The following is a 19917-nucleotide window of genomic DNA, read 5'->3' on the forward strand; positions in this document are numbered from 1 at the left end:
TTCCTCTGTCTCTTATCTGTCTGGTTTTGTTCCTTTGTTCTCTGAGATCTGTTTCCTGTTTTATGTGCGACTTAATTAAAATACCCTGCGTATAGATCCTCTGCTTCGCCTGCTGTCTTCAATACTTTACACAAACAAGCAATCACACAAAACACTTTCTCAAATCACTCAAAATTAATATAGCCTACTCCAAATACTAACAATAGTATCTCCAGAAACCTTAAACAATTAAGTGTAAATAGAATGACGTAGCTCTAGCCCACGGGCAAGTAGAGCGGAAGAGGGTAAGTAATCGACAGCCTGTAAACTTCATCATGTTTTATGCTAAACAATAATTTTGTTGGGAGTGATATGTATACATTTACTATAAAAAAAGGTTATTTTATAAGGAAAGGCAGATGGTAATGTCACAACAGGCAGGACTCATTTATTCATTTATCATTAGACAAAATGATTAATTTAAGTATAGGCTACATATTGTGTTATGTTTAATTAAAAAAATAAAATAAAGTGTTGTGTCACTGTTAACTACTGTGTGCCTATGCCTAATGATGATGTTATAACGCTTTTTAATGAATGATGGTTAAAAAAATACATAGGCTATAGCCTAATTTTAATGAATTAAAATGTGTTTTAGCGAGTTTGGCTAGGTAAAGATACATTGTCTCATGAACTTTCCACCAGTTGAGGGGGTTTTCTTCTAGTGGCAGTGGAGAATTCCTCCTGGTATCTATTCTATTCTCTTCAGCTTGGGAAAATGCTGACTTTTGTGGGGCTGTGGTAGAAAATGTTTCTCCCAGTAAATCAGCTAGCCCAGATCTTCTTTTAGCATGCATGCAGAGTCACTTTTAGCCAATCAGCGACCAGTAGGCATATTTAGCGCGATAATAACTTGTAGGCTAGGCTAAATTGTGTCTACTGTAAGTGAGATATTATTAAGCAACTCTAAAAACGTGGATTACACATGTGGGAGATGACTCGATGGCTCTGAGAGCACAGTTGAATGACTTGAATTGAAATTGAATATGGGACGACTCCTGTCCATGGTCATGTGGCCTAACCAGACGTACATCGTCCAGACTGCACGCTACGCGTCCCTGACAGCTGCTTAAAAAGGTTCGAATCAACGATAAATCAATTTTGACAGCTAAATTGTGCGTTATGTTCTGCAATGTGTTGCTACATTCGAGGGTTAAGTCATCGGTTCATTACTTGATTGCCGTTTTGACAGTGGACTTAGTCATGCCCTTACCAGTTCAAAGGGGGTGCTAAGAATAATAAACAATCCCTAATGAAAAAAAGTATACTTTATTGTATTTGAAATATATTCCCTTTTTTATATAGCCTACATTGCAAATATATTAACAAGAAAATTGTATCTTTAATTATATTAAAACGTATAGGCTATAGCATGCTTTTACCTATTTTCACAATACAACTTAACACACATTTTTAAAAATATATATTTTAGAAAAATATACTTGAAGTGAAAATTTTGTTGCATTTAAAATATATATATTTTAGGTATATTTCTGTGATGAAAATGATCATTGTAAAAATGCATTGAATACTTTCAAAATACATTATAGTATATTGTACACAGTATAGCTAATATTGGTTTATTAATGTGCATTTGTTATTGAAGACAAAGTGTGCAATTTGTAGTATTTGGAATTTAAGCCAAATGTATACTGAGCATAGGCTATACTTTTTACTCAAATATAATACACTTATGGTATATGGCTTGTATGTTTTGAAGACACTCTTAATGAATTTGTAATGTACTTGTAACACAAATAAAGTACACTTTAATATCACTAATCAAACATGTAATTAGTCCCTACAGGCATACAATAACTTGTCAACTTGCAGTCCCATATACATATTGTCACGGATAGTGATGAAGCAGACAGGTGAGTAAAATAATACTGAAGTTTATTTTGAACAGAAGCACGGAAACCAGCAGATGTAAATGGTGAGTTGAACACAATGAAGATAGATGCTGATGAATAACAGTAATTGTCCTTTACAGGTGGAGATCGGAACGAGGCTGGTGGTAAACACAGATGAGAGTCCCTGAAGATGGCCGAAGGTTCTGGGAACGGGATCGGATGACGAGGATGGCAGGAAAGTGAAACAGGTAAGGATCGATAGAGTCTGTGTGTCCATGGAGAGATGAGATCAGACAATGAAGAGTGGTGCAAGTGAATGTATATAGTGAACAGGTGACGAGGTACAGGTGTGGTGATTGGTAATCAGGGGAGTGTGAACGAGTGGATGGAGTCTGTAGATCTGGTGGAGCCGTGACACATATAGCTTATAGGCGTAGCAATGTATTATATTATTATAACAGATATGCGGGCTTTAAAACTGCAGTAAGCTAAATTAAGGAACGCGCTTATGCCTCTCATCTCCCTAATATAAGACCATCTCTGGTAGTAAGTCTGCTGGCAGGAGCTGACCCACCGCTCTGCACATTTTGTAGCCTATAATGACTTTAAAATAACTTCTTTGGTTTTATCAAAAAGACTGAAATGTGTTTTAAACAGTCTGATGAATGTCCATGGTTTCTTACAAAAAAGGCACATCTTTAATATAGGTTTGGTTTAGGATATTTTAGACTATATTATAAAGCTTTCGATTCCCTAGAACATGAGTTTTTATTTCAAACCCTTCACAAGATGGGATTTGGTGAGTCTTTTTGTAGATCTATCAAAATGCTTTACACTAATGGAAATAGCTCTATTAAATTCAGCAGTGGCACCTCTCCTAGATTTGCTCTGAATCGAGGAGTCAGGCAGGGATGCCCAATATCTCCATATTTGTTCCTGATAGCTACACAGCTTTTAAATGTACATATTAGAGAAAGCCCTTTAAAAGGAATCACCATTAATGATACTGAACTGATAATAAGTCAGTTAGCCGACGACATCGCCTTGTTTTTGAAGGATGTCCCTCAATTAGCTTGTAGCTAGCATTAGAAACTCTTAAGCTCTTTTGCATAGCCTCGGGTCTTCATCTTAAATATTAATAAATGCGAGCTGCTTCCGGTTGGCAACTGCTTGGAGTCCTCAATTTGTAACACCTCTATAAGAGAAAACATCACATATTTGGGAGGTAAAATAATCAAAGAAAACAAGACTAGGTGCCCCTCCAATTTTATCCCAATTATTAAAAAGACACGCAAGGTCCTGAATCATTGGTTGCTGAGAGATCTGTCACTCAAGGGCAGAGTTCTCCTCACTAAAGCAGAGGGCATTTCCCGCTTTATGTTGACAAACACACATGTAAGTTAATTGACAGCATGTTAGGTAAATTTGTATGGAAAAACAAAGTTCACTACATTAAGAAATCAGTAATATTAAATTAATATGATAAAGGTGGTCTACATTTTATTGACTATATAATTTTAAAATAAACTGGCTTAGACGATATTCAAAACCCATGGTGTGTTTGGAATATACTCCCTCTATATTTTCTCTCCTCTGGGTGGCGTATAATTTCTTTTAATGTGCAATTATAAAAAAGGTAGAAACAAAATGTTCATTCTGTGAAAGTTCTACTGAAACCTTTTATCATATGTTTTAGTCCTGCCAAGATACACAGAGTTTCTGGAAAGATGTTGAGAGATTCATTGCTGATAATATTTTAAATACTTTTCTCTTATCCTCTAAATATGTGATATTAGGTTATTGTATTAAGGACTATTGCTCAAAGAATGCTGGTTTCATTATACATTTTATTTCATTTTTATGTAAATTTCATATTCACAAATGTAAATTCACAAATGTCAAACAACCGAATTTTATAGTGCTTAAGGAGATAAAAATTTGTAGATGTGATGTCAAAATCTAAAAATAACAAAGCAATTGAAACCACTGCAATATGCTCTTCATTTAACATTTTCATACAAAGTATATTTATGCTTATTCAACAATATATAGATATGTACCCTCTGTGTTCGTGTTTTTTTTTTTTTGAGTAATTTCTATTGTATTGTTAAAGATGTGGTGTTCTTTTGATGTAATATAAAAGTTACCCTTGTACATGCTATTTGTTGGAAAAAAAGCATAAAGTAATGAGTAATGGGATGACAGAGCATAAAAAGTGGACATTGTCGGCATTAGAGGCCCACTCTGTCTTCCTTGCTATACTAACAGTGGTCAGAGACAGAGACATTTAAAAAAAAAATGTTGTACTGCAATGGTAAATGGACTGGACTGCATTTATATAGCGTTTTCACAGACCCAATGGCCACCAAAGCGCTTTACATTTTTCCTCACATTCACCCATTCACACACCGACGGCGTGTGGATGCAAGGCGCCATCCAGCTCATCGGGAGCAGCTGGGGTTAGGTGTCTTGCTCATAGACACCTCGACACTTGGTCAAGTGAAACCGGGGATTGAACCACCAACCTTCCGGTTTGTAGGCAATCTACATGAACCACTGAGCCACTGCCGCCGCAATAAAGGATAGCAAAGTTTTTAGACCTGTGTTTTTGGAGCACATGGAAAAGAGGGAACTGAACAGTGAGCTACAAAGGCCAAATAAACCTGACATCTCAAAAACTGAAGCTTATACTGTACATTCCTTGTAAAATGAAGAACAGTCCTGAGTTTAAAGAGGCACAATAATAGGCACCAAGCTTGAATTCATGCAGATCAAACTTTGAAGTTATAATTGACATCAGAAATGGCAGTCAGAAGTTTTTCTGGTGAAGAAGACTAATAAGTCACATTAGGAGAGGATTTTGTAGTGCTTTGATTTGGATCATAAACTGGTGCAGATGGAGTCGGACAGAAAACAGGCACCATGGCATTTGGATTTGGGTAAAAATGTCCTGCAGCAGCTCCTGGATAGGGCAGCGCTGAAGGGTCATTCAGATTGGGGTAAAGTTCTGAATATGCCGGTGGTTGTCCACCAGGATAGGGCACAAGGTTAGGCTGAGGCGGTGGATATGGCTGAAATACCCCAGGTGGGCCTTGCCAGGGAGGACATTGCTGGTCAGGTGGAAGAATAACCACAGGGAACATAACTTCTGGATCTGAGGCAAAAGACACATCCAGATAGACCTGAAAGACAACCGTGTACAGAAATAGTTCAAGCAAACTGTGAAACTACAGGTATGTGTTAAAGTTACAAAGGAGAGAAAACAAATTATTTATTTTTTGCTTTACCCTTTGTAAGAAAGTCTTGTATGCTGTAAAATCAATGTTTTTATCGTCTCTTTTACCACACAAATTAGATAGCATTTGAGAAATTTGTGACAATTAAAGGAATAGTTACTACTTCCATTTCCTTTTCTTTAAATTCTTTCATTTACTCCCCATTATGTTGTTTCAAACCTTTATGACATTCTTTCTTCTGCAGAATACAAAAGAAGATATTCTAAAATTTGAAGAATATTTCAACGGTTTCAAAATATCTTCTTTAGTGTTCCACAAAAGGAAAGAAAGTTGAACAGGTTTAAAATGACATGAAGGTGAGTCAATTTTACTTTGGAGGTGAATTGTCACTTTAAATATAGCAATACTAAGGAAGATAAAATAGCACCTTGAGTTCGTACTGCAATTTTATAATTCTGCAGTTTTCAATGGTGGCAGTCAGGTCACGTGGAAGGTTTATGTCCACTACGGATTTTGTCTTTTCTCCAGATGGGATGTGATCTTTAGTTTCTTTGACTATATTCTTAAGTTCTCTTTTAGTGCTCCTGCCAGCAATGAAGGTCTGTTTCTGCATGAGGCTGTACTTTAGCTTGACGTCACGAGATGAAGAGTTGTCAATATCAACAGAAACTCTGATTGTTTCACCTGCAGCAATGTAAGGAATTAGAGACAACATTTATCAACAATGGAAAACAAATACAAAATGACAATGGCAGGGTTTTCCATCCAAGTTTCAAATTGTATTTATGTAAAAACCTATTTGCAGATAAAGCAGTGTTTCCATTTAGCGTGTTTAGGAGAGCAAAGTAGTCACATTCAGAGAAATTGGAGATAAATATCAATAGAAATGGAAGTTGAATACATTTTATTTGCATGTTGCTGTTTACATCCAGGATTTTTATGCAATATCTCAAAATGTGCATAAAAATATGTTGATGGAGACCCGGCCATTGGCATTACAGGCTTCAGTTTATGCAGCTTTGACTTGAGTTGCTTAAGAGCTACATCGGTTATCACCTTGCATATAGCCAGTTTTGTCAGCTGTTACTGCCATTGACATTTTTCCTGAGCCAAAAAGTTTAAACTTCTTGTCTTTTGTGCCAGATTGTGGTTGCTGTATATGTAAAAGAAAAAAGAAAAAAAAAAAGAAGTAAACTGAAATTACATACAATTTTCTATAAGCTCTAGGTCACAAGTAAATGGTTTAAATTACAAATTACATGAGTTCTGATATAAGCAGTTACATAATCTCTGTATTTATCAAAAGATGAACGCCAAAGAGTCAAACATGGTAGTATAATTCATACCAGTAAATGATCATTGGTCCCATCATTCTTGGGCAAAAAGGATATTTCCGTACATGTAGAAGATGCTGGCTTCCAAGACCTCTTCAGCTTTACCATCAACACATACTTAACCGAGCCATGTTGTCCTTCAAAAGATGCAGGCATATTTCTGAAATTAAGGTAAAATAAACATCTTTTGGTTTTCAGAAAAGACTGACAAGCATTATTATAGAGCGAAATATGGTCCAATATGCACTTAAGCAATTGCTACTGTATAAATTTTAATTTATTCCAAAAAACTGTTAACATACCTGCATATAATATACTTTACAATTTATTTTTACTTCACTTAACATATCCAGAATATTATTAAATTAAATATTCTAGAATAATGAGCCTGAATATGACTGACATCTGCTTTTTTCAGATGACGATGATGCAGGGGTCAGTTTTGCTCGATGTCAACTCAACCAGAGGTTCCCGGCATTTTTTTTTTTTTCGACACAGAGATTGGTAGATCTATTTGTAAAATCTGTTAACTGTAGCAATTTTTGTGATATTATATACCAACAGTGACAGTTCAAAAATGGGAAAAGGCACTTCTTGTGTTTTTGTACAAGTTTGCATGCCTGTAACTCGTATTACATATAATATCCTTCTGATTCCTTTCTAACTTTTCTGTTGGTATTTTCATTTTAAAGGCCCTATATGGTTCAATCCCAGAGATATGGGGATCTTAATGTGGTTCCATGAGAAAATTGGTCAAGTGTACACATTTTTAGTGGTCGAAAACCAAATGTGGATTTTTTTGCATACAGCTGATACTTTTTCCTTTTAAAGAGGATTATCTGAACAACAAATAATGTTGAAACTAGAAATGCATCTCGTTTCAACATAATTACATAGAACATACCTGTTTAGAGTGCCATACAATTACTTTTTCCGAAGCAATGGTATCTTAATTTTTAAGGTATTATATGGTTCAATCCCAAATATATTGGAATGTCAATGTGGTAACGTGTAGTTACACAATACTGCATATTTAAACTCTTGGTAGTTTCAGAAGCTGTTAAAATGAACAAAATCCCATCTTCCAAATATCCCTGAAACTGATTCAAATATAGATTCTCAAAAATACACTTTTGAGAGCAAGTTAATGTGCCTCAACTTTCCACCATTTCAGTGGATTTTTGGCACTCAGGTATTCCAAGCAATTGTGTTGATGGAACAAATGAGATACATTTCTAGTTTCAACATTATTGGTTGTTCAGATATTCCTCTTTAAAAGAAAAAAGTATCAGCTGTATGCAAAGTTGATTTACAAAAAATTTGCACAATTAACCAATTTAGTCACGGAGCCACATTTAGATCTCCATATCTCTGGGATTGTGCCATATGGGGCCTTTAAAATGAAGATACCAAAATAAATGTTTGTTAAACAACTAAATATAAAAGGATATTGAGAAATCTTTAAAACTTCTTGAGTTACAGGCATGCAAACTTGGGGCAAAAAACACAAGAGCTTTTCCCCATTTTTTGACATATAATTGACATATAATGTAACAAGCTGGAACATATTTAACTAATAGATCTACCAATCTCTTTGTAAAAAAATAATTATGATGACGCCCTTTTCTAAAGTCATTTTTACCCCCTGTAATCTGGCTCAAAATCTTAGGTGAATATTGTCATTTTAACCCCCTCTACAAAATAGTGGATTAGATTCAATATACATCCATATATTTAATATTTTGGCTTTCAATTCTATTTACAGGGTTCCCAAACTTTCATGAATGCCAGATTCAAGGACTTTTTCCAAGAACCTTTTATTTTGTATCAAATAAAAACCAATCTGGACAAAATCCAATTAGGAGAGAGGGCTGGTACAGTGTACGAGAGAGAGTGGGTTTGAACCAGAGATGCAGTTTGTAGCTTTCTCATTTCTGCTTTTAATATTTATTTAACACTGGTTTTCTTTTTCATGAACCATTAGGCCTACTTGATTAAAAATATTAAAATATGGGAGAATATGCAGGATTGCTGCACTTTTTTAAATGTAAAATTTAAGGCGTTTTAAGTAAAAATGAATACCGTACATTCGAGGTGTGCAATGACAAAACATAATATCTCAATATGTTCAAAGTATTGTTGATAACAATAATTAAATATTATAAAACGGATAGTTCCGGTCCTTGATTCTGATTGGTTGAGCCGCGTTCGAAGCTGTTGTAAATTACTCAACAAACATACACCTTGTCACGATTCTAGTCTGTGTTCCAGTCTTGTTCCATGTTTAGCAGCATCCTGTTATATTTAATGTGTATTAGTCTCCTCAGGTGTTTCCTATTAGCCACACCCTCTTGTTATCTTGTTTAGCTTGTCTGCCTCTCTATTTAAGCCCAGTGTCTAGTTTCAGTCTTTGTCAGTTCTGAACGTTGTTTGTTCTGTTCCTGAGTCTATATTTGTGTAGTTTTTAGTTTCTTTAAATAAAGAATGCTGCATGTGGATCCTGCTTCCTCCTCTGCTTCAACCAACCGTGACAGAACTGACCATAACATGGATCCAGCAGATTGTCTCTTCCGCCTCGAGTTTTGTGAGCTTTGCCATGGGGTGGACTTTAATGATGCTGTCTTAAAGGACATGTTTGGCCAAGTTTCTTCATTTCCTCATGCCTGACGATACCCCTCACTACACTCTAGTGCAATATATTGGCTTTGCCCTTTTATTTACTGTGGGCTTTGCAGATGAGGAACCCCACAAGCTCACAGTATCCCCTGGGCCGGTTCATGTCGTGCCCACTTTGATGTTGGCAACTCCAGTACTCACACCGCTCGCCAGCACAGTCACGCCAGAGCCTCATCGGATCCACCCCGTCATGGCCGCCAGTCCAGAGGCTCGTCCCGCCGAGACCACCCTTCCGGAGGCTCGTCCCGCCGAGACCACCTTTCCAGAGCTTCTTCACGTCATGCCTGCCACGCCTGAGCCTTCGTCTTCAAACAAGATGGCCGTCACCACGCCTGTGTCTTCAGACAAGATGGCCACCAAGACGCCTGTGTCTTCGAACAAGATGGCCGCCTCTACACCTGTGTCTATTGCGGCGTTCCAGCCCACTTTTAGACACGCACTTGCGAACTTCCTTAAGCACTTCCCCTTAGGGGAATCCCTGCTGCCATTTTGAAGTGTGTTCCACTTTGTGAAGTGGACGAGGGAAGTTTATATGGACAGACCCTCGTTCCCTCGAGTCTACTTCATATGTACACTTCAGGCACCTATATGTCCCACCATGCAGTACGATTGTGGCATCACCACAGATCTCATCTAATCACCCCTACAACAAACAACTATGATATATTAATTATATATATATTTTAAAACAACCCAAACACACCTATACATTTGGATGCTGCATTAAACAAATTCTTAAAGGGATTTAAAATAATAATAATAATATATCAACCCCATAGCTGATTCCAAGTGATCAAGGGCTTAGGACGTTCCAATTTAGCCCATTGCAGTTTCCGCCAGAAGTGGGCACTCGTGCAACGTAAGCAATGACGTACATCCGAGTGAAAGAGACGGAGGGAAGTTAGCCAGTGAAGGGCATGACAATTTTGGAACGCAGTATAAGCCTGTGTCATCGGACAAGATGGCCGACTCTACATCTGTGTCTTTAGACAGGAGTGCCGCCTCCATGCATGTGTCTTCAGACAAGATGGCCGACTCTACGCCTGTATCTCTGGACAAGATGAACAGTCGGATCTACCCTGGTCTCCTGAACTGTCTGGTCCCCCCCAGGCCCCCTGCACAGCCTGCTCCGCCCTGGTCGCCTGCTCCGCCCTGGTCGCCTGCACAGCCTGCTCCTTGGACCTGGCCCTCCATCCCTCCTCCAAGACTGCCTCTGCTTCACCACCCTCCTGGACTGTTAAGTGGGGGGTTCTGTCATGATTCTAGTCCGTGTTCCCGTCTTGTTCCATGTTTAGCAGCTCCCTGTTATGTTTAATGTTTATTAGTCTCCTCAGGTGTTTCCTATCAGCCACTCTTGTTAAGCTTGTCTGCCTCTGTATTTAAGCCCTGTGTCTAGTTTCAGTCTTTGCCAGTTCTTTACGTTGGTTCTTCTGTTCCTGAGTCTTATTCCTGAGTCTGTATTTGTGTAGTTTTGAGTTTATTTAAATAAAGAGGTGCACGTGGATCCTGCTTCCTCCTCTGCTTCAACCAACCGTGACACACCTGTGACCGTATTACTGCGCAACTGCCGTTTGTGATTCTTTGTTGCTGCATGTGTTGCTTGCCAACCTCTTTGGAACTACATTGCTTGGCGGAGGAATACATGTGTTATGGTGAGTTCACACCGGACGCGAATAGCGCGCCAGGCATGCGTGATTTCAATGTTAAGTCAATGCAAAGACGCGTTACGCGCGCAAAAAAAAATCCTGCGGCGCGAATGAGGCGTAGAGTGCGGCGCGGTAGATGCGAATACGCCTCATTCACGCGAATTGAGCGCCTGGCGCGTTAAGCGCAAATTATTTTATGTAGTGCTTTTTGTGCATTTACGCGTTTGACGCGAATTCACGTCTGCCGCCTGAGTTGAAAAATCTGAACTTCTGCGTCAATTCGCGCCGCGTTAACCAATCGGAGCCTGCTTGCTGCTGTCACGTGGTGAAGTGACGTGATAAATGGGGGCAGGCCCGCTTTTCAGATTATAATGTCATTTTAAATGTTTGACCTCAATAAATTATTTTGTAATGACTAAATGCCCGCGTGAAAGAAGGAATGACATTGTTCAGATGTTAATTATGAATATGACACTGAACACTTGCAGTCATAGGCTACATTTCTGAATGAGATGAAGAAAAACTCACATAATTAAATAAGTCGTTTGACCTAAATTATAACGAGTCATTAATGTATTTTAAATTATATGTTTCATATAATAGAACCGAAGCTATAGATTGTTCATTTAAACATTTGTCGTTTACCAGCGGCAAACGTCAGGAGGACTAGGCGAGGTAAGGCTGTTTCAGGCGGGTTACATGAGCGCTGAGCGCTATGGAAGTAAAATAATGACAAATGTTTTTGAAATAAAAAAGCCTGTTGAATTGCACTACTTGAAAAAAATATGTATTGCATTAACCATGCTTGCATTTTAATGCATTGTATTTTTAGGGCTTGCATTTTTATGGGCTGAAATTCAACATGGTTGTATATTTAAGCTGTGAATATTTAAATTCAAAACATTTCAAACACATTTTCATTCACAAAAAATCAATAATCCATTTTCACCTTTCATATTTCACTTTCAAAATATTCAAACTGTTTAAAAATACAACCTATAATATTCAACAGGCAATTTTCAGTCCACTTTATTTCGCTTTACAAATTCGCTTCCACAAATTCAGTGGTTCAAATTCGACAGTAAATTCAACATTGACATCCAGGAACTGCAGGAAAAGCAGTAGATTACCGAGCATAATCTCCATCTGCTGTTAATCGATCTCACCAGCAAGGAGTGCAAGCGCGTGTTGTTGATGAGGACCAGAGCAACAGTTAGAGCAAGCCATTAATTCATTCATAAAAACTGATTTATAGAAATGTAAGTGTATTTGTGATTATTATGAGGGCTGCTTTTATGTTTATTTCAGTGTCTTCACAGTCCCTGTGTAGCCTACATGCATCTTTCTCTACCGTGAACAAGATAATAATGTTATTCCCCCGATGCTGATGTTATGTTACATTTGAGGTAGACATATTTCTCTTGGTTGTTCAACTTTAGTTACCTTAACTTTATATCGCGGTGATGTGCTGCGCGGGTTTCCCTCAATAATTCAGGCTTGCTGGACATATAAAACGCTTAACGTATCTTAATGGACTAATACAGTGACATTATAAAAGACCAAACTCGCACCTTATTGAGAAGGCTGTACTATATGACCAGGCAAGCAGATGGACTCAGAATATGAACTTAACACACAAAGTTTCACGCGTTTCCCAGTGATATACTGGCTATAAAGTTGGCTTGACATTGGACATTCGCACATTTAGGGACCGTCTCTAAAGTGACATACGACATTCCGTTTCTAACTTCAATAGCATTGGAAGAGAATGACTTGCAGTCATAAAAACAACTGTAAGTGTTCATGTAGGTGTCAGACGTGATGCACACCTTTTACATGTTTTATATTTATTCATAAATAGAAGTTTGCTATTCAAGTTAGAAACGTGTGTAGCCTAATATCGTATGCAACTTTAGAGACGGTCCCTAAATGTGCGAATGTCCAACGTCAAGCCAACGTTATAACCAAATATAACTGGGAAACGCTTAGCGTGAAACTTTGCTTGCACGTTAAGTTTATATTCTGAGTCTGCTTGCCTGTAGCTTTAGTACAGCCTTCTCAATAAGGTGCGAGTTTGGTCTTTTATATCACTGTAGTTAAGCTACGTTAAGCGTTTAATGTCCAGCAATCCTGAATTATTGAGGGAAACCCTAATACTGTAGCACATCGCCACGATATAAAGTTAAGGCAACTAAACAACCAAGAGAAATATATGTCTACCTCAAATGTAACATTTGTAACAAAGATGCATGTAGGCTACACAGGGACTGTGAAGACACTGAATTAAACATAAAAACAGCCCTCATAATAATCACAAATACACTTACATTTCTATAAATCAGTGTTAATGAATGAATGAATGGCTCTAACTGTTGCTCTGGTCCTCAACAACACGCTAGACATGTGCCGATTTTCGGTAATTCGATAAATCACGATAATGAATATACACGATATTGTTATCGTGGGCACTTCAAAATACCGTAAAAAATAATAGATCCGAATTTTTATTTTTAGAACCTGCATTATAGCTTATTTTCCATCAACCGCTTGAACAAACACTGCGTATATGCTGCGCAGAACACGTGAGCGCACCCGGATGTAAACAGTGTTCACGTCACATGTAGAATCACACTGCACGCAGTGCGCGCCACGGCCACTGACGCCGCATTCAAATTCTCACATGAAGAAGAAGAATGGCGGAAGGAGGAACGCTGCCGACAATTTATCCCCCTTCAAAAAGGGTAAAGTCAGATGTTTGGAAATATTTTGGGTTCCAAAAAAATGCAGAGGGATTGCTGATCGAAGACAGTTTCCCTTTGTGTAAGACATGTGGACGGAAAGTGGCTGCAAAACAAGGGAACACGTCTAACATGTTCGCTCATATTCGTGACAACCATCCACTGCAATTCAGGGAGATAAAGGATATAATTGTTCAGTTTACTTTTATATTTTATATTGTTTTATTTGTATTTATTTGTATTTAAATGTTTGAGTTACTTTTAGTTCATTAAAAAGTTATTAAAGTTACTAAAAGGACAAAACTGAAGTTTGTTTCTTTTTTTAACCTGTTTCTCTTGTAAAATTACAATATCGTGATAATACCGTATACCGTGATAAATGCTCTCTCAATTAATCGCAGCATGAAAAAGTGATACCGGCACATGCCTACAACACGCGCTTGCACTCCTTGCTGGTGAGATCGATTAACAGCAGATGGAGATTATGCTCGGTAATCTACTGCTTTTCCTGCAGTTCCTGGATGTCAATGTTGAATTTACTGTCGAATTTGAACCACTGAATTTGTGGAAGCGAATTTGTAAAGCGAAATAAAGTGGACCGAAAATTGCCTGTTGAATATTATAGGTTGTATTTTTAAACAGTTTGAATATTTTGGAAGTGAAATATGAAAGGTGAAAATGGATTATTGATTTTTTATGAATGAAAATGTGTTTGAAATGTTTTGAATTTAAATATCCACAGCTTAAATATACAACCATGTTGAATTTCAGCCCATAAAAATGCAAGCCCTAAAAATACAATGCATTAAAATGCAAGCATGGTTAATGTAATGCATATTTTTTTCAAGTAGTGCAATTCAACAGGCTTTTTTATTTCAAAAACATTTGTCATTATTTTACTTCCATAGAGCGCCCGGTGATCGCCTGGATCTCACAACTCGGAAACGTCAGATCACATTTTTTAAATAGGTGCTATCTTTATAAATAAACCACAGATTTGACCTTTAAACAACTACAACTCGACTGAACAACTCTTAAAACTACATTTCGTGACACAATAACAGTAGTACTGCAAACAGACCACCGCCTAGCACTTGCCTCTCCCAGAAGAAGCGGATTTCGCCTCGGACGCGTGTCAATTATTGCTTCAAATGCTTGCTTTTTACGCATGTCCATTTCGCTTTGGACGCGCGAATGCATTCAAAATGTTCAAGTGTCAAACTAGACGCGAATTTGACGCTTTATTCGCGTTTGGTGTGAACGCACAGTTATAACGCTATATTTTTTGTTGCTGGTGTTTATTTTATGAATAAAATAAATATTAATATTTTTATGGAGTAACCGTTTAATATACGCAATACACCCCTACTTATTTCAGATGTTGATACCTCAAAGTTTGCCTTAATTGTTCTACATTAATTTTACACTTTCACACACATTTTGTAACATTTTAAGTTCAGGAGTTTCTTTAACACTTACTTTTTTAAAATCTTAATACAAGACATAAAGAAGCTATTTTTATTTACATTTTATTTTGTTTTTGACTGCTTTGTTTTTGAAAACTAATATAATTTGTTGTTTGCCTTAATGATGTTGATAAACAAAATAAAAACAGTGGTTTAAATTCAAACTTTTCTAATTGTCTTTAAAAAAAAAGGTTGTAAAAATGTCAATAATTATCGATACTGAACGATATGAAACATTATATCGTGATAATTTTTTTAGCTATATCGCACAGCCCTAGCCTTATATGTCAAATTCTAACTTTCAAATTATATTCAATTGGAATAATAACAGTATAGGGAAGTTCCCAATCAAATTAAATCATTATTAACAAAACCCATCTTTACAGTGAGAGAGGTGATACAGAAGCAGCATCAGAAGTGGCATTAATATTTACAATTGCATAAATATTGCTATGATAATTTTTTTATTCAATATTTAAATATTAAATGCTTTCTAATTTTACCTTTAATTAAATGGTACTTTAAAAATTAAACTAAAACCTCCAGTAGGTTTTAATGAATGAGTCATTCATTCAACCGATTCGTTAAAACGGCTGATTCATTCAGGAACAAATCTGATTTGTTCAAAACGCATGACTGTGGCATGGAGACTCGATTCTGCTGTGGTTTCATTTAGAAATTTACGTTGACGAAATAAAGGAAATCAATATTGTGTCAAAACTGTAACTCACAAGCTGTTGCATAAAATAAATAGCACATTTGCACATAAACAAATATTACTCAGAAGATCCTCAGTTTTCATGTATGTCAAGAGATCTTCTTTTGTGAATTTGGCCCAATCCAATTTAGACTTGCAGCCATCATTCACCCCCTGAGTCAACTCAGGAAGACTTTCCACATCAAGCTTCATAGCAAACGGCACACGATCTGTCATGGATATCCCATAGCCTATTTAATTTCTATATATTGCAGAATTGTATGGGCATCAGAAGTGGTAATGCAGTGGTCAAGCCATGATGTTGTGTACAAACAAAGCTTCACTTTGTAGTGGCAGTTTTTAATCTTTTATTTCTTATTTTGTTTTCTCAATGATAATATAGGAATGCCACGTGTTCTGTATTTGGAATTCTCCTGTTGTAACGTTGATACAGGGTGTGACACTGAGAGGACTCCGGGCTAGGGAGGGGTTGAGGCCACCATGGGGGGGTTCTCAGTTCCTGCCCCCTGGGGTGGGTGTTTTAAAGAATGCTTTGATGAGAACATTATAAGACTCCAGAAAGAACACCTATCTTGGTCTCACTCTGCCTGCAGACTGGGCTGTTAGGGTTGGTGGGTTTTCACCCTCACCCTGCAGCTGGCCTGTGTGGCTAGACTGGGAACTATTCTGCAGAATAAATGTATATTTTCTTTTAAATACAATTTGAATATTGACGTCTCTTTTGCCTGGGAATGCTGAGTTTGTTAAATATTGTTTTGCCACAACAACTTACATAAGAATAGCTATCTGCTTGAAGAAGCAGTTGGCTGGACAATATGAGGTTATTATCCTCACAAAACTGTAGTAAATGTCTAGCAAACAGAGACTGTAAGGTCTGCGCTCATATCCCCTACAACACAAACACTTGTGTAGTGATTCTCATGGATAAAGGATTTATAAAGGCAAGCCTATTCAAATATAAATCTTCATTCAGTGAACACTCACAAGGTAAATATACATTGAGAATAGTAAGTTCTCTATTTTTTAACTTCAATTGTACCGCAATGCACCAGTCAACTCCAGTCCTGATGACATTTATCACTGAGTCCAGCTTCTTATGCCATAGGATAGCCACACCCATCTGATATCGGTCCTCTCACAATACCCATAGTAAGGTCCACTGTGGATTCCCCAGCTCCAATGGAGCTCCAGCTCCTTCACATTTATATTCTTTATGTTCTTCTTTATATTGTGTTTATCGGCTATTATTTTTAACTGTTCACGATCACATATTTACACAATAAAGAACAACTACCATTGAAGTACAGATTGTGTTGTATCACTCACTGTTGAGGCAGCTGAAATCTGAATGGAAAAACATGACTTCCTGGTCTAATCACTGGTCCATCTGTGAAACATAAGGCATGTTAATGGATTAAAAGAGAGTTGTGTTTTAGTTTTATGTAATTTATTTATTAGTGCAAGGTATGAAAACTCATCACTTACAAGTCTCTCCACTTACAAGAGTGGTATTCTTTTCACTCTGTCCTTTAGACATCACAGTAACATATAAGAAGTCAGATTATTTCCCAATCTTTATTTTTTTGTTAACCAAATGATGCACATACCACAAGTAGCCTACTACTACTAAGTTACATATAATAATAATTTAATATTTAATGTTCAACTTACCTTTGTTGCTCTCTTGAATGAAGTATTGCTTTAGTTTGAAGTATCTCTCATGGTCGCTGTAGGTTGTTTCGTCATCGCCTGATTTTTCAGTCCAGTGTACGTTCGCATCTCCCGTGAACTTCACAAAAAACGTATTCACTTTTATTTCTTTGGTCACTTCCAAAACAACTCGCCCCTCCACAATGTCCCCACTAGTAAAAATATTGCTTTCATTAATGGGGTCATAATGGAGAATAAGCTCTTTGATGGATCTTGACATTGTATTATTATGTACTGTATGTACACACAGCACGCGGTGTCGTCTTCTCGTTCTCGTATTCTTCTTACAGTACGGGTTGAGGGCGTGACACTTCTTCTTATTGCCTGGTTAGCTTTAAGATTTGCATAATAACATCTACTATACACCAGAATTCCAAAGCAGACGATTTATATCCATCTTCTTTTTTGGAATTCTGGCGTATTCCGCACCTTAAGCACATACCGCCTACTATCCGACTATGTTTCGTTATGTTCAGCCTTGTCTGCATTTTTGCCAGCCTAGCAGCGACAACATCACTTCCGTTTTTTTTTTTTTTTTTCAAAATAAAAACTGCCAACTAGGCTACTGTTAATAAATTTGCTCTACAATCTTTTATTGGTGTATTGTTTATAATATTACTATTAACAATAATAATATAAACAACAACAACAACAATATTAATAACAATAAAGGCATTTCTTTATCAGCAACAACAGGGTAGCCTAATTGTTTACATTGAATTTTAAAAAAAGTTCTTAAAATAATGTATAGAAACTTTGTTCTTCTACTTTAATGATTCTTATGATTTCACCCCTAGCTCATTTCTAAATAAAGTGAGTATTTTTCTTATTTATTCCCCCCCCCCCCCCCCCCCCCACACACACACAATATTTGGAAAATATTTATTTGTTTGTTTTGAGTACGTTTAAAATAAAATGTTTATATATTTTTTTTAATTTACATTTCTTCTTTATTTTTCATCCTTATTTATTTAGGAATTTGAATCGCAGTTGTGAATGAAATTTCCTATACAGATAAACGTGCCTATGTGCTGTATAATCTGGTTTTAAGATTGGATGAGTTTGAACTCTAGGTGGTGCCATTGGCTTCCTTTTTGGACAATGTTGTCATGCTTACAATCGTCAGGCATCATTTTGCATTTGTGTTCTTGTTTTTTGGTCTGTTTAAGCCTTAACTTTACATAACAATTTTGTCATGAAAAAAATTGGAAAAGAATTGTCATAAAAAATGTATATCAGCTATTGAATCTGAAACTGACTCTAATAGAGGTCTAATAGAGATCAGATGCCATCAGAGTTCAACCCTTGTTAGGTATTTGAGTCTAATGTTTGGTTTCTATCACTAGATGTCTCTATCCACAAGTACACAAGCTTACTGTACTGACATAACTGCTTGACAAGCTCTGGTTTATTTGCCATGTTGACATCTTTTATGCTCACCAAGACTGAATTTATTGGATCACAAATACTGTAAAACAGTTATATTGTGAAAAATTATGAATTTAAAATAACTGTTTTCTATATGGATATATTTAAAGATGAATTGGTAACACTTTATTTTAGTGTCCACATGTAGTTCCATTTCAAAAGCTACTCTCAATGCTGCGTGTGACCATCTGTGAATTAATGTGTCTAAACATGCCTGAACCCAACACACATCAATTCAGCTTTTTCGCCTGGGGAAGATCATGGGCCCATCTCTGTTGCAAATTCAACATCGTGATTGGTTCGTCACAATTAATCTCAAGGACGCATCACAAAAGGGGCTTTCGCACCGGATAGCTCTAGGAACTTAGTTCTAGGAACTACAGTAACCACCAGGATAGTTCCCTGAGAACTAAAATAGTTCCTAGTTCCTGCGGTGCGAAGCCAAAATCCGGGTACTTCCGCCAGTAGTTCTAGAAAAGTTTCCTCCGGTGCGAAAGCAGGGGGGCAGTGTTTCGGAAGACACTGAAGCTTCCCCGGGCACCGCCATTGGCTAGCGGACCCTCACCTGCTGTTAGCATTCCATTGACTCCCATTCATTTTGGCGTCACTTTGGCAGCGAATAACTTTACATCTGAGGCGTTTAAAGACCGTTTGTCCATTGTTTATTTCTAAAGAAACACGAAAATGTATAAAAGGCTCCATTACCTTGTATCCATACGTTATGGTCCCGTAGAAGCAGTTTTTGTAAAAATAGGCTAACGATTGCGTCATACCCGCGCGACTCTGTCGCACAAGTCGAGAAATTACCGTATAGACAGGCAGAGAAGCTCGCAAGCAATCGGGAGGACGTGGAGGCATAAAGTCAAGGGAGAAGCCCATAGAGAGTGATAAAGTTGCTCCCGCTGCTAGCTCATGGACAGCTAATGCTCACGCTCTCTGTCTCTGCGAGAATCGGAAGGGAATGATTCAGATTTCTCTCGGCACAGCTACTAGAAGACCTACAGGTGTCAGACAGGTTCGCTCACGTCACATCTACGTCGTCAAGCTCAGTTTGAGCCTGCGCAGTTCGCCTG

General features: G+C 37.4%; 1 protein-coding gene across 1 annotated transcript; it reads right to left on the minus strand.

The window, feature by feature from the left end:
* Positions 1-3720: 3720 nt before the first annotated feature.
* Positions 3721-17934, minus strand: LOC306994947 (arrestin domain-containing protein 3-like). The gene is made up of 7 exons (XM_079605986.1): positions 17378-17934; positions 17192-17233; positions 17033-17093; positions 6475-6622; positions 6185-6281; positions 5556-5812; positions 3721-5074 (listed from the first exon to the last, which is right to left on the minus strand). Exons 1-7 carry the CDS (start codon positions 17634-17636, stop codon positions 4727-4729), a joined length of 1212 nt encoding a protein of 403 aa, XP_079462112.1. The 5' UTR covers positions 17637-17934; the 3' UTR covers positions 3721-4726.
* Between the last annotated feature and the right edge of the window lie 1983 nt (positions 17935-19917).

The sequence above is a fragment of the Phoxinus phoxinus genome (genome assembly GCF_949152265.1).
Source record: "Phoxinus phoxinus genome assembly, chromosome: 3".
NCBI lineage: Eukaryota > Metazoa > Chordata > Actinopteri > Cypriniformes > Leuciscidae > Phoxinus > Phoxinus phoxinus.